Genomic DNA, 25,771 nt, shown 5'->3' on the forward strand with positions numbered 1-25,771 from the left:
ACCTAAAACATGAACCCTGCTTAAAAATAAACGTTAAAGATAATACACATCTCCTTGCTGTCGACACATGCAGACAGTTTGAGTTACAGTTACAAGATTGACCACACAGTCCTTGTTTATATATATATATATTATATATATATATATTTACTGTTGTGTGGGCTCATTCATTCCAAATGTAAATATCATGGATTTTACACATTAAATACTGGTTCATTTTTGTAACCAGACCTTCCAAAGAAAATCTCTTCCAAATCCAACAACAAGGCCTACCATATGCACTGGAAAAATATGTGCATGTCATTTATTTTCTTTTTTTTTTTAAATCACACCCGTGTGAACTGAGTGGTGTAAGGTCTTATATAGCCTGATCAGCTGTGGTCTGACGTAATGAAATCACACCCGGGTGAACTGGGTGACCATAGCAACCATGCTAATTTTTTGGTACGAACAGACACGTTCGTAATATTTTGGTACGAACAGACACGTAAACTAACAAAGCCAGTTGTAGGAGTGGTTTACACCACTCAAAAAAAGTTTTGTATATAGGAATACTATTGGTGGAGAGGTTTGTCTAACCCATGTTATGCTTATCTGTGATTGGACCATAGCAGTTTGGCTTAGCTATAGGTCAATTGAGGAAGAGTGAACACCTCCATGCAACAGTTCAGTTGAGAGTCATCTGCTGGAGCAAAGACAAGGCCTCAAATCAGTGGTTCTCAAACGTTTTTTAAGTCAAGGACCCCAAAATGTATATTTGGCTATGTGGAAAAAGAAATGCACGTAAAGTGCACAAAACCCAGCACACCGTCTGCACTTGCAATAGGGTCAAAGACCGCCATGCCAAAAATATTCCAAATTATTTTCTTTTTTCTTGGTTTGTTTTTTAAAAATAGCCTATCTACAAGCTTACATAGTGTAGCGTTAAAGTTGTTTACAGATGTTTATGCTATATTAACTAATTATACTGGGGACCCCCTGGAATCCCCTCAAGAACACCTGGGGGTCCCTGGTCCCCAATTTAAGAACCAACACAGAGCTTGAGATTAACAGTCAGTGCAAACAGTGTAAGGCGGATCAGACAACACCCTCATAACACATACAGTACAGACAATGTGAACTGAGAGAGTGAAATAGCATCTTATATTTGAAGGTCTCACTAAAATAGAAATCCTAGTTTTTCATTTTCAACATTCATTCGTTAAACAAAACAAGAGTTAACGTTTGGTGGCATGTGTGGAGATGAAGATTAATTTGTTGCTGCTGAAGTATTCCTTTTTAAAACCCAAACGTGTGAAAACCCTCTCAGCAAAAACAGCCTTCCAGCCAGCAAATGAAAAAGACAGATTCTCCAACTGTGTGTGGACCATGGCTGTTTGTCCCCTCCCCAGAGCATTGCCAGGCCCTTATTCAGGGGAAAACACTAGGAGTATAGGGTCAGCGGTCTCTTGTTCTCCAGGAGTTTATATACAGTGATGGTGGCCAGTGCGGACTGGATAAATTAAATGGAACGGGGGGGGGGGGGGGGGGGGGGAGTAGTGTTTGTTTTCTATCTAAAGAGGCGGTACATGCGAGGCAGGCGTCCATCCTTGCTGGACAGAGCGGCCTGGATGTGCTCGTAGGAGGGCAGCTCGGTCAGGTCTCCCAGGGCAGCCACGGCGGGTTTGCCACGCAGCATCTTGCTGGTCACTCGCTTGATGTCGCCGGCTGTAACGTTACCTGGAAAGACGAGACGTTAGTTTTTTGTGTTTTGTTTTTTCCCCCCCCCTTTACCACTTTCAACCTGACGTCAGTGTTGATTTCATCGACTAAACCAGGGGTTCTCAACGTTTTTGGCCGGGGACCCCCGGAAATGCTTTGGCAATGTCTCGGGACCGCCGCCCCGCCCCCTCCCGACCCCCAATATAAATTGACTGCTACAATAACCTTAAACCATTTTGTGCGGGAACCCCTTTTGGTGTTTTAAGCATGGTTATAATTTAGCTATTGAAAAATAGCAGATCTACAAGCTCATAGCGCGCCACCGAGTGGCGCGCTACGAGCTTGTAGGTCTGCTATTTAAAACCTTTGCTTCTGTAGAACGCCACAACGGTAAGGCCTTCCGGTCTGATTATCGGATATGTTATAGAGCTCCCAGAGACGCACGCGTGGAACTGTAGTACGTCCTCGGGCGACCTTTCTAGTCGACATGGCGCGCGCGAACGTTCCACTACACCGAGTGGCGCGCTACGAGCTTGTAGGTCTGCTATTTAAAACCTTTGCTTCTGTAGAACGCCACAACGGTAAGGCCTTCCGGTCTGATTATCGGATATGTTATAGAGCTCCCAGAGACGCACGCGTGGAACTGTAGTACGTCCTCGGGCGACCTTTCTAGTCGACATGGCGCGCGCGAACATCCACTACACCGAGTGGCGCGCTACGAGCTTGTAGGTCTGCTATTTAAAACCTTTGCTTCTGTAGAACGCCACAACGGTAAGGCCTTCCGGTCTGATAATCGGATATGTTATAGAGCTCCCAGAGACGCACGCGTGGAACTGTAGTACGTCCTCGGGCGACCTTTCTAGTCGACATGGCGCGCGCGAACGTTCCACTACACCGAGTGGCGCGCTACGAGCTTGTAGGTCTGCTATTTAAAACCTTTGCTTCTGTAGAACGCCACAACGGTAAGGCCTTCCGGTCTGATTATCGGATATGTTATAGAGCTCCCAGAGACGCACGCGTGGAACTGTAGTACGTCCTCGGGCGACCTTTCTAGTCGACATGGCGCGCGCGAACATCCACTACACCGAGTGGCGCGCTACGAGCTTGTAGGTCTGCTATTTAAAACCTTTGCTTCTGTAGAACGCCACAACGGTAAGGCCTTCCGGTCTGATAATCGGATATGTTATAGAGCTCCCAGAGACGCACGCGTGGAACTGTAGTACGTCCTCGGGCGACCTTTCTAGTCGACATGGCGCGCGCGAACGTTCCACTACACCGAGTGGCGCGCTACGAGCTTGTAGGTCTGCTATTTAAAACCTTTGCTTCTGTAGAACGCCACAACGGTAAGGCCTTCCGGTCTGATTTTCATATGTTATAGAGCCCAGCAACACCGGCCGACACCTCCAAGGCTTCCTGGGTGATGGCGAGGAGGAGGGCTGCCACGTCACCTCACAGTCCAACTGTCTGTATGTACGCCTCTGCTGTGCCTGAGGGAGGCACGCGCGCACACACACGCACGCGCGCACACACTCACCTGCCCAGGCCATTGATGCCAGACGACCCTCGGGCCAGGCACTGCAGCCTCAGCCTCTCCACGTGATCTGAACTCACACACAGACGTCTCTTGGCGTCCAGCGCCATCTCTCGGTCGTGCCTCGACGTCCTGGCCATGGCTGAACACACAGAGCACATTAATATAATGTGTAACATTATAGTGGATGCAGTTAGCTTAATGCGAATTCCGATTAGCATAGTTAGCTTCTTATCCATGCTACTGGTGACTGGTTTAGCACAATACAAACTCGGACTCATTACATAACATGCAAATCACACCACCACTCAATATAAAAATAAAACGTTGTCTTATAAAGCAGCATATACTTTGTTTACATTCAGACCCATGGCTTTGTACAACTACTGGCCAAAGTTGAAGTTCATATAGTTGTAAAACATTCACCATAAGCCAAAATCGCGACAGTCAGCTATTCATTCATTACTAACTATTTCACAGACCTTGATGTGACTGTTAGCTGTGATAAAGTAAAGTAAACAAAGTGATGATGAATGACACGACACGAAACACACACGTAGGATGTAGCTCTTCTCACAACATTGACGACACAGGTCGGTTCTTTATAAACGGGCATTTATTGGGCATTCTTCTCATCCCTCTGTTGTTCCATGCCGTGAGAACTATGTTCACACAAAATAATAAACACATAAACAATCAACAAATTACGTCGCAATACATATTGATCAAACAAAGAAATACAAAACATGTAGAAATGCGCGATGCGCAGGTGAACGTGTCCGTCAAAACACCACAATACAACACAACAAAGATAACTCTCAAATAATAATACCTCGTTGGCCGCTTGTTGTGTAAAGAGGTTCTTGATGCTTCTTGAGTTTCATACAGTCCTTTGAATGTCCTTTTGACCGTGTTTAATAACTTTAAACAGTTCAAACACACTACTCTGCTGCGAGTGTGCTTCCTTGTGCAGACCAGAGTCTGAATGAGTGAGAGAAATGTTTGTACCACCTGTGTGCAATGCCAGGCAATCATGCATCAATCAGTCAATCAATCATGGTCCAGTGTTGCTACTGACAGACAGGGAACTTGGTTCTGCCTCAGAAAGTTATCATCACATCATGTTTACATTTTTAACCTCATATGAAATCAATTATGAACCACATATTTATTATTGTATCATGACATTATTATGAATTATGCTTTATGAACTTATGACCATGAATTGTTGTATTTTAGCTATTTTAGTCTTTTTAAAGTAAGCATTTTAATAGCAGCACTTACATAGGAAGTCAGAGAAACGAATCAAAGAAAAGACCGTCATCTGCCAGTGGAATTCAGAACAGCGCCACAGCCCATCCACATGTATGAAGGCATATGCCTCTCCCCTCCTCTCCTCTCTCTCCTCTCTTTTTGAATGAACAGACAAAACACAAAACACAACATGTTCATTAATGTTATTATTCACAAACTAGACATTTTATTCATATTTAGAAAATGCAGAATCCAATGGCGTCGGTCTGGGCTCTCCACGCCGTTTGCAAAGGTCAATGGTCAGCAAAAAGACTGCCTCCTCTCTCCCCTCTCTCCACAGAAGTGAAAACAGACAAAACACACCTTTAAAATATGTTCCCTAACCCTATTCTTCGCAAACGAGACATTTTATTCATATTTAGAGCGTCCCAAATTCAATGGGGCCGGTCTCGACTTTCCAGGACGTTTGCAAAGGTCAATGGTCAGCAGAAAGACTGCAACGGTGACCCTTTGGGCCAAATTCTTAAAAAAACGGGGTGATATATAATTTTAAAAATATGTAAGAACCTCCAATATCCATATTCAGGACATGTCGAATCCAATGGAACCAGTCTCGAATTTCCACGACGTTTGCAAAGGTCAAAGGTCAGCCGAAAGACTGCCACGGTGACCTTTGGGCCAAATGCCTTAACAATTAAGTGATAGATATTTTTTTAAATATGTAACACCCCCGAATATCCATATTCAGGCCATGGCGAATAAAATGGCGTTGGTCTCGATTTTGTGGGACTCTTACAAGCGTCCGATAAAGGGAACTACACTGCAATGCTAGGCCTCGGGTCAGATTTGAGGTTCCCGAGGTCGCAGAAAAAAACTCGGACCATCACGAAGATCGGCTTGTCGCCGCGATCGCAGAGGTGTTCGGCCCATCCCGAACAGACTTACGATCGTCGGCGTAGGCGCGCGTGAACGTCAAACTTTGCTTCACTGGAACGCCACGACGGTGAGGCCTTCCGGGCTGATTTTCGGATATGTTATAGAGCTCCCGGAGACGCACGCATGGATCTATAGAACGTCCTCGGGCGACCTTTCTAGGAGGTGCGGTCTCGTTTCAATTTTTCAGCCAGGACGCTGTTAGAGTCTATGGGTCTATGACGTGTCTGCATGCACAGAGCCAAAGTGAAGGACGTTTTGTACGACTGTCGGAGGCGTACGTCCGAGACACCTAACCGTTCGTCTCGGCTGGCTCTCCGACATATCCGAACGTCGGACCGTGATGTTTTATCGTTGGCGCGTTGTCGCGCGTCAAAGTCGGCAATTTGTAGGCGTTCGTTCAAGGCTACCGCCGCGGCCGTATGTCCGTTTGGCCCGAAACCTATACGGCTGCGATCGGGGCCGCGACCCGGCCGCGGTGATGGTCTCGGATTTGTTCTGCGACTTTCGCGTCAAAGTCGCAAATTTCGAGGCTTTCGTGCAGGGCTACTGTCGCGACCGTATGTCCGTTTGGCCCAAACCCTATACAGCTGCGATCGGGGTGATGGTCTCGGATTTGTTCTGTCGAATTTCGCGAATATTCTCGCTAACTTAGGCCTTACTTTGTGGGAGCAGTTTATGCTAATGAAGGGCGTGGTTCCGGCTACTTTGTGGGTGTGGGTTATGCAAATTTGATGGGCGTGGTTTCGGCTACTTTGTGGGTGTGGTATATGCAAATTACTGGGTGTCGCTTATGTAAATTAGTGGGTGTCACCCCACCTACTTTGTGGGAGTGGCTAATGCAAATGAAGGGCGTGGTTCCTGCTACTTTGTGGGTGTGGGCTATGCAAATTAGTTGGTGTCGCTTATGCAAATGAGTGGGTGTCGCCCGCCTACATTGTTGGAGCGGTTTATGCAAATGAAGGGCGTGTTTCGGCTACTTTGTGGGATTGGCTTATGCAAATGATGGGGAGTGGTATGCAAATGAAGGTGCGTGGTATGCAAATGAAGGGGCATGGTATGCAAATGAAGGGGAGTGGTATGCAAATGAAGGTGCGTGGTATGCAAATGAAGAAGCATGGTATGCAAATGAAGGGGCATGGTTCCGGCTACTTTGTGGGATTAGTTTATGCAAATGAAGGTGCGTGGTATGCAAATTAAGGGGAGTGGTATGCAAATGAAGGGGAATGGTTCCGGCTACTTTGTGGGATTAGTTTATGCAAATGAAGGTGCGTGGTATGCAAATGAAGGGGCATGGTATGCAAATGAAGGGGAGTGGTATGCAAATGAAGGTGCGTGGTATGCAAATGAAGGGGAGTGGTATGCAAATGAAGGGGCATGGTTCCGGCTACTTTGTGGGATTAGTTTATGCAAATGAAGGTGCGTGGTATGCAAATGAAGGGGAGTGGTATGCAAATGAAGGGGCATGGTTCCGGCTACTTTGTGGGATTAGTTTATGCAAATGAAGGTGCGTGGTATGCAAATGAAGGGGAGTGGTATGCAAATGAAGGGGCATGGTTCCGGCTACTTTGTGGGATTAGTTTATGCAAATGAAGGTGCGTGGTATGCAAATGAAGGGGAGTGGTATGCAAATGAAGGTGCGTGGTATGCAAATGAAGGGGAGTGGTATGCAAATGAAGGGCGTGTTTCGGCTACTTTGTGGGATTTGCTTATGCAAATGAAGGTGCGTGGTATGCAAATGAAGGGGAGTGGAATGCAAATGAAGGGGCATGGTTCCGGCTACTTTGTGGGATTAGTTTATGCAAATGAAGGTGCGTGGTATGCAAATGAAGGGGAGTGGTATGCAAATGAAGGGGCATGGTTCCGGCTACTTTGTGGGATTAGTTTATGCAAATGAAGGTGCGTGGTATGCAAATGAAGGGGAGTGGTATGCAAATGAAGGGGCATGGTTCCGGCTACTTTGTGGGATTAGTTTATGCAAATGAAGGTGCGTGGTATGCAAATGAAGGGGAGTGGTATGCAAATGAAGGTGCGTGGTATGCAAATGAAGGGGAGTGGTATGCAAATGAAGGGCGTGTTTCGGCTACTTTGTGGGATTTGCTTATGCAAATGAAGGTGCGTGGTATGCAAATGAAGGGGAGTGGAATGCAAATGAAGGGGCATGGTTCCGGCTACTTTGTGGGATTAGTTTATGCAAATGAAGGTGCGTGGTATGCAAATGAAGGGGAGTGGAATGCAAATGAAGGTGAGTGGTATGCAAATGAAGGGGAGTGGTATGCAAATGAAGGTGCGTGGTATGCAAATGAAGGGGCGTGGTGTGCAAATGAAGGGGAGTGGTATGCAAATGAAGGGCGTGTTTCGGCTACTTTGTGGGATTTGCTTATGCAAATGAAGGTGCGTGGTATGCAAATGAAGGGGAGTGGTATGCAAATGAAGGGGAGTGGTATGCAAATGAAGGGGAGTGGTATGCAAATGAAGGGCATGTTCGGCTACTTTGTGAGATTGGCTTATGCAAATGAAGGGGCGTGGTATGCAAATGAAGGGGCGTGTTATGCAAATGAAGGGGAGTGGTATGCAAATGAAGGGGCGCGGTATGCAAATGAAGGGGAGTGGTATGCAAATGAAGGGGCGTGGTATGCAAATGAAGGGGCGTGGTGTCAAATGAAGGGGAGTGGTATGCAAATGAAGGGCGTGTTTCGGCTACTTTGTGGGATTTGCTTATGCAAATGAAGGTGCGTGGTATGCAAATGAAGGGGAGTGGTATGCAAATGAAGGGGAGTGGTATGCAAATGAAGGGGAGTGGTATGCAAATGAAGGGCATGTGCGGCTACTTTGTGCGATTGGCTTATGCAAATGAAGGGGCGTGGTATGCAAATGAAGGGGCGTGTTATGCAAATGAAGGGGAGTGGTATGCAAATGAAGGGGCGTGGTATGCAAATGAAGGGGCATGGTTCCGGCTACTTTGTGGGATTAGTTTATGCAAATGAAGGTGCGTGGTATGCAAATGAATGGGAGTGGTATGCAAATGAAGGGCATGTTTCGGCTACTTTGTGGGTGTGGTATATGCAAATTAGTGGGTGTCGCTTATGTAAATTAGTGGGTGTCAACCCGCCTACTTTGTGGGAGTGGTTTATGCAAATGAAGGGCGTGGTTCCTGCTACTTTGTGGGTGTGGGCTATGCAAATTAGTGGGTGTCGCTTATGCAAATTAGTGGGTGTGCCACGCCCTTCATTTGCATACCACTCCCCTTCATTTGCATACCACGCACCTTCATTTGCATAAACGAAGCCCACAAAGTAGCCGGAACCATGCCCCTTCATTTGCATACCACTCCCCTTCATTTGCATACCACTCCCCTTCATTTGCATACCACGCACCTTCATTTGCATAAACGAATCCCACAAAGTAGCCGGAACCATGCCCCTTCATTTGCATAGCACTCCCCTTCATTTGCATACCACGCACCTTCATTTGCATACCACGCACCTTCATTTGCATAAACTAATCCCACAAAGTAGCCGGAACCATGCCCCTTCATTTGCATACCACTCCCCTTCATTTGCATACCACGCACTTTCATTTGCATAAACTAATCCCACAAAGTAGCCGGAACCATGCCCCTTCATTTGCATACCACTCCCCTTCATTTGCATACCACGCACTTTCATTTGCATAAACTAATCCCACAAAGTAGCCGGAACCATGCCCCTTCATTTGCATACCACTCCCCTTCATTTGCATACCATGCCCCTTCATTTGCATACCACGCACCATCATTTGCATACCACTCCCCTTCATTTGCATACCATGCCCCTTCATTTGCATACCACGCACCTTCATTTGCATAAGCCAATCCCACAAAGTAGCAGAAACATGCCCTTCATTTGCATACCACTCCCCTTCATTTGCATACCATGCCCCTTCATTTGCATACCATGCCCCTTCATTTGCATACCATGCCCCTTCATTTGCATACCATGCCCCTTCATTTGCATACCACTCCCCTTCATTTTCATACCACGCACCTTCATTTGCATAAACTAATCCCACAAAGTAGCCGGAACCATGCCCCTTCATTTGCATACCATGCCCCTTCATTTGCATACCATGCCCCTTCATTTGCATACCATGCCCCTTCATTTGCATACCACTCCCCTTCATTTTCATACCACGCACCTTCATTTGCATAAACTAATCCCACAAAGTAGCCGGAACCATGCCCCTTCATTTGCATACCACTCCCCTTCATTTGCATACCACGCACCTTCATTTGCATACCATGCCCCTTCATTTTCATACCACGCACCTTAATTTGCATAAACTAATCCCACAAAGTAGCCGGAACCATGCCCCTTCATTTGCATACCACTCCCCTTCATTTACATACCATGCCCCTTCATTTGCATACCACTCCCCTTCATTTTCATACCACGCACCTTCATTTGCATAAACTAATCCCACAAAGTAGCCGGAACCACGCCCCTTCATTTGCATACCACTCCCCTTCATTTGCATACCATGCCCCTTCATTTGCATACCACTCCCCTTCATTTTCATACCACGCACCTTCATTTGCATAAACTAATCCCACAAAGTAGCCGGAACCACGCCCCTTCATTTGCATACCACTCCCCTTCATTTGCATACCATGCCCCTTCATTTGCATACCATGCCCCTTCATTTGCATACTACGCCCTTCATTTGCATACCACTCCCCTTCATTTGCATACCATGCCCCTTCATTTGCATACCACGCACCTTCATTTGCATACCACTCCCCTTCATTTGCATGCCACGCACCTTCATTTGCATAAACTAATCCCACAAAGTAGCCGGAACCATGCCCCTTCATTTGCCTACCACTCCCCTTCATTTGCATACCATGCCCCTTCATTTGCATACCACACCCCTTAATTTGCATAAGCCACTCCAACAAAGTAGTTGAAACCACGCCCACAAAGTAGGCTGGACACCGCCCACTAATTTTCATAAACCATGCCCACAAAGCAGGTGTGACGACGCCCACTAATTTGCATAAACCACGCCCACATAGTAGTTGAAACTACGCCCATCAAATTTGCATAAACCACTCCCACAAAGTAGCCGGAACCGCCCACAAAGCCGGCGGGACACCGCCCACTCATTTGCATAAACGACGCCCATGAAATTTGCATATGGTTACATAACGAGTAGGCGTGGCCTAATATAATGAGAGGTGTGGCCTAACATTACGAGAGGCGGAGTCATTAACGAGAGGGTGTGTGTGTGTGTGTGTGTGTGTGTGTGTGTGTAGTAGTAGTAGAAGTAATACATACGAGATGATGCCTGATCTTCTGACATCCATATTTGGTTGACTGGATGGCGTTGTCCTCACCTGGAGAGAAATGCCCCCGGAAATATGATCCATCCATCCATCCATCCATCCATCCATCCATCCATCCATTTATTTATTTATTTATTTATTTATTTATTTATTTATTTATTTATTTATTTATTTATTTATTTATTCATTCATTCATTCATTCATTCATTCATTCATTCATTCATTCATTCATTCATTCATTCATTCATTCATTCATTCATTCATTCATTCATTCATTCATTCCCCCCGGAAATAAATAAATAAACAAGGATAATCATCCATCCATGTGACAATTGTTTGACACACATCATGTCATGTCATGTCATGACATGTCTGTCTATAGCAAGAGGTGTGGGGGGGGGGGCGCCAAAGCATATTTTAGACAGATTCAGTATTGACCATATTAAGCCAGGTATCACGGCAGACAGCACTAATATAATAAACAAACGTGAACGGAGCACTGCAACATAGTACATGCATATAGTGGCCATTGATTGATTGATTGATTGATTGAAAAATGTATTAACAGTTTGCAGAATTACAGTACATTTCAAGCACAAACTCAATACAAAGGCCATACTGGCATACTCACCATAGCCTGGTCAAGGTCTCCCCCTGGTGGACGTGTCATTTCCAACTATTGTCAGCGCATGGAAAACGAAGGGCTAATAATATATACTATTCTCTGCCTATCGGGACGTAACTCGGACGGCGCGTCTTAAATACATTTCAAAGGTAAAGTGTGATTTATTTTTGATTTATCCTTAGTCCTTAGTCCTTAGTCCTTGTCTTGACTTTTGACTTGTTGACTAAAAGGTAAAGAGTGAATTATTTTTGATTTATCCTCCTTGACTAAAAGGTAAAGAGTGATTTACTTTGATTTATCCTCAATCCTCTGTCCGAGGTCACGAATCTTGACTTGTCCCGAACCAGCGTCCTCTCACACCATCGGCAACTGACAGAACCACTGAGCCACCGTGGAATACTCTGAGCCAAGGATTGAGGGTATATTTATCGTCTTGTTTTTTTGCAGGCTAGTACATTTTTCTTCGTAAGTAGTAACAAGTGTATTTTACCAATGCACACAGTGAAATATTGTCATAATGTACGTCTGTATGTTACTATGTGTTTGTTTTGCAAAGGTTCAAGTGTTTTAATGTACCTTTTAGTGACGTTGTGGTAGAGTTTTTTTAACAGTACTTGTGAGGACTCTGCACTCTCTCTCACACACACACACACACACACCAGGACTGGCAGCTGATTGGCAATTTGCCACTTGTCCCTCATTCAGGGTTGCCAGGTTGTTGTGCTGTGTGTCTAATGTAGGCTTACCATACGTCCTCTTTTGGCTGTCCGGCTGGCTGTCCGGGGGGGGGGTTTATAAATTCCTTTACACGTATATGTACGCTCACAGACCATTCAGACCGACCAATGTGTATTACAATGCACGTTCAATGGTTCGTAGTGGAAAAACACTGTGGGAGGCGGACTTTCAGCCCGAACCCCGGAATGTGTATTATTCATAACTGCATGCGCGCTGACAGCACTGGTCCTCACAGCAGGTCAGAGAAAGGCTCGCTGCTGCTCCGCTGTCTGCAGATAGACTGTGTTGTCTGCTCTCCGTGAGGAAAACTTGAATTGCAAAATAACTATCCTAATCCTATCAATGACATGCAGAAAAAGTAGGCTACTGTTTTCTTAGCTTTGTGACTGACCAATGAGATGCAGATTGTATTGTCTGCAAAGGAACTATGTGTCTGTCACAAATAAAAGTTCTGTCCTGCAAGTCCATGTCAACAACACAGACAAGGCAGCTGTGCGCGAGGTGAGTCCTTCTGCAAATTCAATTGACCGAATATTATTTTGTAGCCTACAACCAAGCAAAGCATAGGATATGATGGTTTGGGCTGGTCTCTCTCTTTTTACAAGAGATAAGCCATTGCATACAGGTTCTCAAACGTTTTAATTTCAAGGACCCCCATAACTCTGAGAGTAAAACCAAATGGACCCATTTGGAGTCCCATTTGATTCCATCTGTACAGTATCAGAGTTAAAAGTTATAAAACGGTCCATTTGGTTCCATTTGTACACTCAGAGTTACAGACCTGTAAGGGTCCATTTGGGTCCATGTGTTACACTCTCAGAGTTACAGACCTATATTGGGTCCATTTGGAACCCCCTCAAGGAACCATGAGGGTCCCTGGATCACACCTTTGAGAGCCACTGCTTTAAATAAATACATAGGTTAAAAATATAATACAAATATATTGAACCAGCCTGGGCCGTGGCTCAGCGGTCCAGGCACCTTGGCTGGTAATCCAGTCTGGCAGTGTGCCGCGGGTTCGACTCCCGATCCCGACGGCCTTTACTGCATGTCTTCCCCCCATCTCTCTCCCCATTTCCTGTCAGCCTACTGTCTGTCCCTCCATAAAAAATATAAAAAAGGTGAAAGCCACAAAAAAAACATTTAAAAAGGATTGAACCAATATATTTTTCCACCACGTAATTGAAAATATATAAAGTCACAACACCAACGTTTTTTCGCCCCCCTAGTGGTGAAAAATAAACCTCGGATTAGGGTTGTGCTGACTTCAGACTTGTACGTTGTTGCGCACCGAGGTCATGCACCAAAAAATAGCAAGCTCGGCTCACAATGGCAGAAAAGGCAAAGCATTGCATTTATAAAAATGCTTGTTGTGTTGTGATGTTGTATGTAGATCTATTGATCTGCTATTTGTGGTGCAACAATTTAGGGTTAGGCAGAGATTAAAATAGGGTGCATTTTGCATCCCAAAACGCAGTTTATAGTTAAGGGACGCAATAGAACAACGACCTCTGCATCCACGGGATGCACTACTTTTATTCTAGTTTATTTTGCTAGCTTTAGTTATAATAATCATTTCTTCTTCTGTTTTCTACATGAATATAACCACATTATAACCATATAAAATTAAATGAGAGTTAAATGCTGCAATTTGTAAAAATGGCAAAATATGACTCCTAACGTCGTTGAAGTGGGACTCATAAAATGTCCCTGGGACTCGTCTAAAAGACCATCCCTGCATCCCGGGACTCATTACATTGAAAACATATTTACATCACTGGTTAGGGTTAATAAGGGCAGAAAAGGCTAAATTAAATGCATTCATAATATCGCCGGCAATAACTTATTTGTGTCCGTGCGTTTATGTGTGTGCGCGTCCATCCACATGCGTGGATTTGTGTGTGTGTGTGTGTGTGTGTGCGTGCGTGCGTGTTTGTGTGTTCATGCGCTTGCGTCCACAGGAGGGAATGGGAGACCCGTCTCCAGGAGACTCTAGGACCGTATTACGTCATGCTGTACGCAGCAGCACACGGTGTCCTGTACCTCACTGTCTTCATCAGGAGAGACCTCATCTGGTTCTGCTCAGGTCAGAACAGTACTGTCAGTGTGTCCTGTACCTCACTGTCTTCATCAGGAGAGACCTCATCTGGTTCTGCTCAGGTCAGAACAGTACTGTCAGTGTGTCCTGTACCTCACTGTCTTCATCAGGAGAGACCTCATCTGGTTCTGCTCAGGTCAGAACAGTACTGTCAGTGTGTCCTGTACCTCACTGTCTTCATCAGGAGAGACCTCATCTGGTTCTGCTCAGGTCAGAACAGTACTGTCAGTGGTGGGGAAAAAAGTAGTCCAATGTTTTACTTAAGTGAATACAAAAGCAAGGCTTTTGCACACCTCCAAGTGACAGGTGCGTAGGAGAGGGACAACCAAGTGACAGGTGCGTAGGAGAGGGACAACCAAGTGACAGGTGCGTAGGAGAGGGACAACCAAGTGCCCGTCATGCAAAAGAAAAAAACACCCGCATGGTTCCCTATTTAAGGTTTTTCCACTGCATTTGAAGACATAAAGATAGTCTGATGAAGGCCGTATAGCCTGAAACGTTGCTGGTTCTCAATTAAAGTTTTTCCACTGCATTTGAAGACAGTGTTTGTTCTTTTTCACTTCAGTGAAATGCGACGCATTGTTGTGAGCTTGTAGACCGGCTACTTTCAAATGGCCGAAATGTGTATAGGGCTGAAGTGGTTATGTTTTGTAATAACAATACAAATCTACAATTACCCAGAATCACTGAGAAACCAGGCTCAGTGATTTTTTTTCCCGGTCACGTGATCCAAACGTGTGACGTATCCTAGGCTGTCCCTCGTGTTTGTGAGGGAAAGAGGTCTTTATCAATTAACTTGGGTAACTTGTGAATGGGAATCAATGTGTTCATATCAATACATTGCTGTATTGAAATATAGACCCCTCCAAAAGAAAAATAGGAAACAAATGGTGATAATAGGGTAAGCGTGTGACATCATCATCATCAAACCCGGAGGTTTTGATGATGTGGCAAAACACTACTTTCTGGCCTTGACAGCCTATACATCCAAACAGAAAAGTCCTATCTGATTGCATTAAAAAACGTTAAACAATGTTAAACTCACTTTGCCACTCGATTTTGCCATTGACGTTATGCATGTGCATACCCTCTATTGGTGGTGATCTACAAGCTAACAACAAAGTAAAATGTATTTTCTTACTAACACAGAGGTGGAGCACGCCACGGTCACCACCAGGATCATCTCCCAGATCAAGACCAAAGGGGCCGTGGGCGTGGCCTTCACCTTTTTCGGGACGTCCTTCCTCTTCATCACCTCCCACTTTACCTGTGAGTACTGCATCCTAACACGTGATGACGTTCATCCCTGCAAAATGTATTCTTACTATCGGTCTACGACCATCGACCATAATATGCACGCACGCACGCACGCACGCACGCACGCACGCACGCACGCACGCACGCACGCACGCACGCACGCACGCACGCACGCACGCACGCACGCACACACACACACACACACACACACACACACTGTAGTAGTCACCGCACAGCACAGCATCACACAGACAACTGCTTTTAAGTCTATTTCCTTTCTCTTCCAGCTGGAGATGCCAAAGTCTATGAAAGGATCCTGGACTATAACAAGATCATTGAAGCACTCGCTCTTCCCAAAAGCCTTCCTGACACCAATCCATATCGCTCTACAGCCTGTAAGTCTGTCTGTGTCGACTTAGTAGTGTTGTCAATCACAAGGCTTCATTTATACTTTGTTTGTGGGCTGAGATTTGCAGATCTGCAAGTTGTTTAACCCATTTAGACCTAAGGACGATTCTACAAATGTCTGACAGTTTTCGGAAAAACCCTATGTTTCTATATCAGTGGTTCTCAAACTATTTCATGTCAAGGACCCCCAGAATTGTATGTATTTGGCCTGGAAATATGTTGTTCCAGGGACCTCCCAGAAGCAAAGGTTTGAGTTAAAAACGTTTGCTCTGAAAGAATATATATTCAAAGATTTGCGCCACATTTTCACGATTTTTCAAAAATAGCAGATCTACAAGCTCATAGCCATGCTATGAGCTTGTGCTTGGATTAAAAAATATTTACTCTGGTGTTATTTACCTGTTTATTAACTAATTGACTTGTCTGTTTGTAGTCTACTAACCTGAGAAAAATGGATTTCCCCTGTGGACAATAAAGGCTATCTATCTTTAATTAATTAAATGGAGCTGAATTATACTAATGTTTTGTGGTGATAAAAAGACTCTTGAATCCAGGAGGTTGGTAACGGTGAATTACCGGTACTTGTCAACACTCAGATGATGATCTCAAAGCCCTGTTGTTCCTCCGCCACAGCTGACGTCACCACCAGATTCGACCAGGTCTTCTGGTTCGGAGACTTCAACTTCCGGCTCAGTAAAGACCGCCCGGGCGTGGAAGCCATCCTGAGGCAGACGGTCGGCACGGACATGGACCTCCTGCTGCAGCACGACCAGCTCGCCAAGGAGATGAAAGACGGTACGACTAGCGCCCAGCCGTTGGTTCCAGTGCGTTAATTAACCTGCGTTCTCGCAAAATAAATCACGAATGCGAATGCGAAATACACGTAATATTGCTTATTTGCTATTTTGGAAAATATGGTTAACACTCTGAGCGGCATAAACTGAGGTCTCCGTCCTATCAAATAATCCCATGCTCAGGACGGAGATTAATCACAGGACGGAACATTAATGATATCATAACCGAGCGCACCGCTCCACATGCTGGGAGCGCACCGCTCCACAGGCTGGGAGCGCACCGCTCCACAGGCTGGGAGCGCACCGCTCCACAGGCTGGGAGCGCACCGCTCCACAGGCTGGGAGCGCACCGCTCCACAGGCTGGGAGCGCACCGCTCCACAGGCTGGGAGCGCACCGCTCCACAGGCTGGGAGCGCACCGCTCCACAGGCTGGGAGCGCACCGCTCCACAGGCTGGGAGCGCACCGCTCCACAGGCTGGGAGCGCACCGCTCCACAGGCTGGGAGCGCACCGCTCCACAGGCTGGGAGCGCACCGCTCCACAGGCTGGGAGCGCACCGCTCCACAGGCTGGGAGCGCACCGCTCCACAGGCTGGGAGCGCACCGCTCCACAGGCTGGGAGCGCACCGCTCCACAGGCTGGGAGCGCACCGCTCCACAGGCTGGGAGCGCACCGCTCCACAGGCTGGGAGCGCATCGCTCCACAGGCTGGGAGCGCACCGCTCCACAGGCTGGGAGCGCACCGCTCCACAGGCTGGGAGCGCACCGCTCCACAGGCTGGGAGCGCACCGCTCCACAGGCTGGGAGCGCACCGCTCCACAGGCTGGGAGCGCACCGCTCCACAGGCTGGGAGCGCACCGCTCCACAGGCTGGGAGCGCACCGCTCCACAGGCTGGGAGCGCATCGCTCCACAGGCTGGGAGCGCACCGCTCCACAGGCTGGGAGCGCACCGCTCCACAGGCTGGGAGCGCACCGCTCCACAGGCTGGGAGCGCACCGCTCCACAGGCTGGGAGCGCACCGCTCCACAGGCTGGGAGCGCTCCGCTCCACAGGCTGGGAGCGCACCGCTCCACAGGCTGGGAGCGCACCGCTCCACAGGCTGGGAGCGCACCGCTCCACAGGCTGGGAGCGCACCGCTCCACAGGCTGGGAGCGCACCGCTCCACAGGCTGGGAGCGCACCGCTCCACAGGCTGGGAGCGCACCGCTCCACAGGCTGGGAGTGCACCGCTCCACAGGCTGGGAGCGCACCGCTCCACAGGCTGGGAGCGCACCGCTCCACAGGCTGGGAGTGCACCGATCCACAGGCTGGGAGCGTCGATTGAGCAACATTCGATGTAATTTCCGGTTGGGACGTCATCCAAAGTGTTCCCCCTCCATTTTAGTGGATGAGAGGAAAAATCTTCAAACGTGAATAACTCTTGATCTAAAATCTAAATCAATCCGTCCAATTCTAACCAAAGATGATGTTTTTGACGGCCCATCGTGTCCTGTCGCTTGTCGCGTTATAAGTAATCATACTTCCCGTTGTTGTCGATCCCCTCGGGGGTGATTTGGCTACATCTAGCTACTTCAGCTACATCCAAGATGGCGCCTTGTGCACCTTGAAACAAATCTCTGGGCGTCCTGATTTAATGGTTACAAATATCCTTGGGCGTTCTAGGTGTTAAACTTGTCTCTGTGTGTGTGTGTGTGTGTGTGTGTGTGTGTGTGTGTGTGTGTGTGTGTGTGTGTGTGGAGACATGCTCTCTAGGTTCTATCTTCAAAGGCTTCCAGGAGGCGTCCATTCACTTCCGCCCCACCTATAAGTTTGACATCGGCTGTGACGTGTATGACACCACGTCCAAGCAGAGGACGCCTTCATTCACAGTAAGGCAGTGCTTCTCAAACCTTTTCATGTCTAGGACCCCCAAAAGTATAGGCTTCAGATGACCTTCATCTGTAAAGGTTTTGACAGGGAGGGACTTTCTCAAATGATTTTCGCTCAGATCATCCGACGCAGGAAGGCTGGAAGTACCTTCACTAAAAACGGTGGGACAACAACGCTCCACACGTCCCAAACTATTCTCCTTTCTGGCTCCAAAACTATGGAATGCACTTCCCATAACAAGAACTGCAGACTCACTCCCAATCTTCCGCCATATTCTGAAAACCCACCTCTTCAGACTCCATCATAGCCCATAGCACTTGCCCTAGCCCCGACGACGTACAGGCGTATGCATAGGCTCAACTTATGTAACTTAAATAGCACTTTATGTAGACATAGCACTCTATAGTGTATAGTATACGCATATTTAGGTATTCCACTGTTAGGTCATACAGTATATGACCAAGTCAGATGTCACCCTTTCTAATCACTATTTCCAATTATTGCCCAGTGTTTCTAACCAGTGCCCTTTGTTCCAGTGAATGAAAATCTTTATGTTACAGACGCAACGACTTTCTTAAATTCTGTGCTTCCAAATATGTGGCAATGGTTTGCAGAAAGGCCGTTTTCCTGTTTCGGAATGACAGTCAACCCCCCCCTCCCCCATACTGTATTGATTCGTGGACTGTGAACAAAATGACAGGACTTTTTCTTTTTGCTTTACTGTACCTCGGTGCTGTTTTATAAAGTGTTACTAGTGTTCAATCAATGCCTCTTCCCTGTGTCCACAGGACAGGATTGTGTTCAGGAACAGGCAGGTAGATGACATCAAGGTGGTCAAATACGGCAGCTGCTCCAGCATCAAGACCTCGGACCACCGGCCCGTCATGGGAGCGTTCCAGGTCAAACTGCGGCCGGGGAGAGACAAGTGAGTCCCGGTGGATGTCCTGCCACGTTAACGCTGTGTTGTTCCAAATAGTTTGACCCAAAAAAAAGACAAAAGCACGGCTGCCTCTGCAAATAAAGCATTGCATTCTGTCAGAAAGGAGTTATGGCCCTTGCAACTAAAGATTCATCGTTAACATCTAGGCGTTAAAGAGGGCCCCCATGTCATCATGACATGTCATAACCCATTTAGGCCTGACGTCGAAACTTAAAAAAATGTCTTCAAAATCTTGACAGTTTTCTGAAAACCCTTATGTTTCATATATGTATCAGTGGTGCTCAATATTTCATGTCAAGGACCCCAGAAATGATATGTAATATGCATGCCTCCGCCCGCCCATCTGAACATATGTTGTTCCAGGGACCTCCCCAGAAGGTAAATGATATGTAATATGCATGCCTCCGCCCGCCCATCTGAACATATGTTGTTCCAGGGACCTCCCCAGAAGGTAAATGATATGTAATATGCATGCCTCCGCCCGCCCATCTGAAAATATGTTGTTCCAGGGACCTCCCCAGAAGGTAAATGATATGTAATATGCATGCCTCCGCCCGCCCATCTGACAATATGTTGTTCCAGGGACCTCCCCAGAAGGTAAATGATATGTAATATGCATGCCTCCGCCCGCCCATCTGAAGATATGTTGTTCCAGGGACCTCCCCAGAAGGTAAATGATATGTAATATGCATGCCTCCGCCCGCCCATCTGAAGATATGTTGTTCCAGGGACCTCCCCAGAAGGTAAATGATATGTAATATGCATGCCTCCGCCCGCCCATCTGAAGATATGTTGTTCCAGGGACCTCCCCAGAAGGTAAATGATATGTAATATGCATGCCTCCGCCCGCCCATCTGAAGATATGTTGTTCCAGGGACCTCCCCAGAAGGTAAATGATATGTAATATGCATGCCTCCGCCCGCCCATCTGACAATATGTTGTTCCAGGGACCTCCCCAGAAGGTAAATGATATGTAATATGCATGCCTCCGCCCGCCCATCTGACGATATGTTGTTCCAGGGACCTCCCCAGAAGGTAAATGATATGTAATATGCATGCCTCCGCCCGCCCATCTGAAGATATGTTGTTCCAGGGACCTCCCCAGAAGGTAAATGATATGTAATATGCATGCCTCCGCCCGCCCATCTGAAGATATGTTGTTCCAGGGACCTCCCCAGAAGGTAAATGATATGTAATATGCATGCCTCCGCCCGCCCATCTGACAATATGTTGTTCCAGGGACCTCCCCAGAAGGTAAATGATATGTAATATGCATGCCTCCGCCCGCCCATCTGAAAATATGTTGTTCCAGGGACCTCCCCAGAAGGTAAATGATATGTAATATGCATGCCTCCGCCCGCCCATCTGCAAATATGTTGTTCCAGGGACCTCCCCAGAAGGTAAATGATATGTAATATGCATGCCTCCGCCCGCCCATCTGCAAATATGTTGTTCCAGGGACCTCCCCAGAAGCAAAGATTTGAGTTTAAATGTTCACTCTGTAATAATATATTCAAAGATTTGAGGCACATTTTCACGATTAAAAAAAAAAATCACACCCGTGTGAACTGAGTGGTGTAAGGTCTTATATAGGATAGCCCGTCTGACGTAATGAAATCATGTCTGACGTAATGAAATCACACCCGGGTGAACATAGCAACCATGCTATTTTTTTCTGCACAATGAGCATGACGTAATGAAATCACACCCGGGTGAACAGGGTGAACATAGCAACCATGCTCATTTTTTCTGCACAAAAAAGCCAGTTGTAGGAGTGGTTTACACCACTCAAAAAAAGTTAGGGTTAGCTTGTAGATATGCTATTTTTCACAAAAGTATAACATAATGCTTACAACACCAAAAGGGGTTCCCGCCCAGAATGGGATAACAGGCAAACATTTGTCTAAAATAGGTGACGTTCTGCAGAAATAGCCGATACAAGCTCACAACGCCATGATGTGAGGTAGATCGGCAATTTTCACCATTTTAAAATGTTTTTCAAAATAATATAACATTTCTAATAAGATAAGGGATACGGAAAGATAGGTGCCCCTTGGTGTGTAGAAGGTAAAGGGTAGGGGGAACAGACAGAAAGATAGGTGCCCCTTGGTGTGTAGAAGGTAAAGGGTAGGGGGAACAGACAGAAAGATAGGGCCCCTTGGTGTGTAGAAGGTAAAGGGTAGGGGGAACAGACAGAAAGATAGGTGCCCCTTGGTGTGTAGAAGGTAAAGGGTAGGGGGAACAGACAGAAAGATAGGGCCCCTTGGTGTGTAGAAGGTAAAGGGTAGGGGGAACAGACAGAAAGATAGGTGCCCCTTGGTGTGTAGAAGGTAAAGGGTAGGGGGAACAGACAGAAAGATAGGGCCCCTTGGTGTGTAGAAGGTAAAAGGTAGGGGGAACAGACAGAAAGATAGGTGCCCCTTGGTGTAGAAGGTAAAGGGTAGGGGGAACAGACAGAAAGATAGGGCCCCTTGGTGTAGAAGGTAAAGGGTAGGGGGAACAGACAGAAAGATAGGGCCCCTTGGTGTAGAAGGTAAAGGGTAGGGGGAACAGACAGAAAGATAGGGCCCCTTGGTGTGTAGAAGGTAAAAGGTAGGGGGAACAGACAGAAAGATAGGTGCCCCTTGGTGTGTAGAAGGTAAAGGGTAGGGGGAACAGACAGAAAGATAGGTGCCCCTTGGTGTGTAGAAGGTAAAAGGTAGGGGGAACAGACAGAAAGATAGGGCCCCTTGGTGTGTAGAAGGTAAAGGGTAGGGGGAACAGACAGAAAGATAGGTGCCCCTTGGTGTGTAGAAGGTAAAAGGTAGGGGGAACAGACAGAAAGATAGGGCCCCTTGGTGTGTAGAAGGTAAAGGGTAGGGGGAACAGACAGAAAGATAGGGCCCCTTGGTGTGTAGAAGGTAAAAGGTAGGGGGAACAGACAGAAAGATAGGGCCCCTTGGTGTGTAGAAGGTAAAAGGTAGGGGGAACAGACAGAAAGATAGGGCCCCTTGGTGTGTAGAAGGTAAAAGGTAGGGGGAACAGACAGAAAGATAGGGCCCCTTGGTGTGTAGAAGGTAAAGGGTAGGGGGAACAGACAGAAAGATAGGGCCCCTTGGTGTGTAGAAGGTAAAGGGTAGGGGGAACAGATCCCTGTAGTAAATAGTCGAGTGGAAACCTCATATGTCCAAAACGTTTACCTTTCAGGATTTAATTAAAAAACATCAAAAGGAGCAGATCTACAAGCTCAGAATGTGCCGCTTTGCGCCGCATTGTGGATCTGCTACTTTTGATGCGTTCGTGTTTGTACGGTATATGGATATGGGGGGTTTCTGCCCAACAGCATTGCAATAGGGTTTCAGTGGTTGAGACGTGAGGAATAGGGCAAAATACAATCTCAAGGCTGAAAATGTGATGATGATGTTTTAGGCCGACCAGCTGAAGAAATCATCACATTTCTGAGACCATTCATGTTTCTGGAAGATGCTTCTTACTTTGTATACCGAAAATAGGTATATTAGATCTGCTATTATTTTCGGTGCGCAAGCGTGCTTTCACAGAAGACATGCTGGCTTCTATGGATTAAAATGGCTGAACTTTAATCCATGGGTGTGAGAATAACAATCATGTACTCTTCTATTTGCCTGTGTGAATGTGTGTCTGCCAGCATTCCCCTGGGTGCGGGCCAGTTTGACCGGAGCCTCTACCTGGAAGGCATCAGGAGGAGGATGAGCAGAGAGCTGCAGAGGAAAGAGGCCATGAAGAACCAGGGCAGTAGCACGGTCTGCTCCGTCTCCTGACAGGAGAACCAGGGCAGTAGCACGGTCTGCTCCGTCTCCTGACAGGAGAACCAGGGCAGTAGCACGGTCTGCTCCGTCTCCTGACAGGAGAACCAGGGCAGTAGCACCGCCTGCTCCGTCTCCTAACGCGGACACTCTCTGGAACCACACCCAGACCAAAATGCTCCCTGAAAACCACCCAGGAGGGAGGGAGGGAACCCCAGAGTACACGAACAAAAGAACCCGAGGAGTCCTAGTGACTGAGCAGTGGTTGGCCGCCCTCTAGCGGGCGTTGTTGGTAACTGTGTCCTGGTGAAATGCTGGGGCAGAGGTGGATGCTGCAGGCTGGCTGCGTGCGAGGTCAGGGACCTCCAGGTCAGGGACCTCCAGGTCAGACGGACTGATGTGTGTGCACAGCCGTCTGGGTTCTTATTTATGTAGTCCCACTCTGCACAAACGGGACTTGTCGGTCACACACTGTGGCGTGACGCGATTAACCGTCGAGAATGTATAATTGCATCGTTTTGTTTTTCTAATTATTTTGTATTTAACGAGCAAGGTTGATGAGGACCGTAATGCTAGGTTAACCCTTTTCTCAAACGCTGCATTAGTGTTCAAATGCCTTGACGATGCGGCAAACATTAGGTAGGGAAAGGTTTTGAATTCCCAGCTGCGTGCTTAATACGCCCAATTAATAGTCCGTCGTATGAAGGTGTCAAGTGGTAAATACCTGACCATCAAGCTCAAGCTTGTGGATCGGCCATAGGCAGGACCAGTGACAACACATTACAGTACCTACACAGATAACATAACTTTTTTTATGATATTTCAATAGACAAGACAGTGTCAAATTACAGGGAGAGCAAATTGATTTGATTCCCTGGTGATCAAAGCCATTTTCTTCAAATGATCTGTGACCTTGATTGGATAATTCCAAAGAGGTTCCATGCGTCGGTTTTATCTGCCAATCGTTTTGCAATGCGCTCGTTGCCTAGAACTGTAATCTTTGGACGAGAATATGAACGCCCGCATAATACTCAGCTAAAAGGAATTCTGATGCTCCTGGTCCTTGCATGAAGATCAGTGAATCAGGTGTCATTCACTCTTAACCATGTGAACCCACATGTCCCTCTTCTGGGCATGTCATAATAGAACATTTAGTGAAAATAGCTGATCTACAAGCTTAAAGGCCTATTCTTACTCCAGTTTTAGGTGATAAGGTGACCACCGAAACGATGGTTAGTAAAAACAGATGTGTTGCGGTGAGTCGCTCACCACAGCGTGACATCATGTCATTTTTGGTGGTCACCTTATCACCTAAAAGTGGAGTATGAATAGGCCTTAAGGCTCATTCATAGTCTGGATTTTCGGTGGTGGGGTGACCACAAGCTCCGGTGGTGAGGTGACCACCGGAGCTGAAATAACGTTGAGCAGTGGTGAGTAAAAACAGAGAGAAGGGCTGGGGCGATGGCGGTGGTTTGCTCTTCACCGCAGCACGTGTAGTTCGGTGGTCACCTCACCACCGAAAATCCAGACTATGAATAACGCTTTAGTACGTACAGTATTGTGAACTTGTAGCACGGCTATTTTGGGAGAAGACATTTGGGGTTGTGAAAAAAAGAGCAGACCAAATATAGAGGGTTTAAGAGGTCAAGCTTAATTTATATTTTGTATTATGACTGTGTCGGACACGGAATTAGCACTTCTGGACTGGACTGGTGAGCAACAGTCATGCAACAAACTATGAATTACACTCTGGGTTAAGTGCCTGTGTTGTCTTGTTCATGGTTTCCTCAGGACCTCTGTGTACATCATTTTCTATCACATTGAAACATCTCTGACATACTGTACTGTAACTCCACATAATAAAATGTTTGAAACTTAGGTGGAATTTGATTTTCCAAGATTGAACAATTTATGGTCAAAATCTGTTCACTATTGCGACTGCAAGTTGCATTTACTATGTCAGTCAGTCAGTCATGCCCCATATATGGTCATGCCTCGTGACATCACATGTGATCAATATTAAGCCCATATATGGAGATCCCTGATGTCATCAATATTGGCCAGCAAACCTACATCTCACCTCAAACCCTTAGATCTCCATATATGGAGCTGACCTGTTCTGACTTTCGATATGTTGATCCTTCCCCATCCATCCTTCCTCTTCGATGTCTGCCTTTTGAATGATACCTGTCCATTTAAACTCTAGATGGGCCTGCCCCAAAGTTATTGGTGGAGCTGTGACCGGCAGCCGGCAAACACTAGCCTGGGTAAACCCCTCCTCAGATTTGCAAAATGTTGTCCAGCAGGGGGAGTGGGTTTACCCAGGCTAGGCGAACACGACAGTTCTCAACAGCCCCGAAAATTAAGGCCCGGCACTAATCAAATCCTGTACACTCAAGACACTGCCCCCGCTGCCACCATTAGATGATAGATCTTCATATATGGAGCTGACCTGTTCCGACTTTCCATACGTTGACCTGACCTCATCAAACCCTGTACACTCAAGACACGCGCCATATATGGCCAGTACAGATCACCC

At 46.8% G+C, this 25,771-nt stretch overlaps 2 protein-coding genes across 2 annotated transcripts; one reads left to right on the top strand and one right to left on the bottom strand.

Annotated features, from left to right (window-relative positions):
- Positions 1-716: 716 nt before the first annotated feature.
- LOC306933629 (uncharacterized protein) lies at positions 717-10,563 on the bottom strand (the record flags this gene model as incomplete). The annotated part of the gene is made up of 4 exons (XM_079515946.1): positions 717-1,719; positions 3,313-3,374; positions 4,065-4,213; positions 10,516-10,563. 4 exons carry the CDS (start codon positions 10,561-10,563, stop codon positions 1,550-1,552), a joined length of 429 nt encoding a protein of 142 aa, XP_079372072.1. The 3' UTR covers positions 717-1,549.
- A 1,748-nt stretch (positions 10,564-12,311) lies between these two features.
- On the top strand, positions 12,312-23,317 carry LOC306933630 (phosphatidylinositol polyphosphate 5-phosphatase type IV-like; the record flags this gene model as incomplete). The annotated part of the gene is made up of 8 exons (XM_079515947.1): positions 12,312-12,403; positions 14,067-14,191; positions 15,353-15,472; positions 15,748-15,855; positions 16,502-16,663; positions 18,412-18,527; positions 19,317-19,453; positions 23,115-23,317. 8 exons carry the CDS (start codon positions 12,312-12,314, stop codon positions 23,245-23,247), a joined length of 993 nt encoding a protein of 330 aa, XP_079372073.1. The 3' UTR covers positions 23,248-23,317.
- Positions 23,318-25,771: the final 2,454 nt, after the last annotated feature.

Source organism: Electrona antarctica (genome assembly GCF_951216825.1).
Source record: "Electrona antarctica genome assembly, chromosome: 12".
Classification (NCBI taxonomy): domain Eukaryota; kingdom Metazoa; phylum Chordata; class Actinopteri; order Myctophiformes; family Myctophidae; genus Electrona; species Electrona antarctica.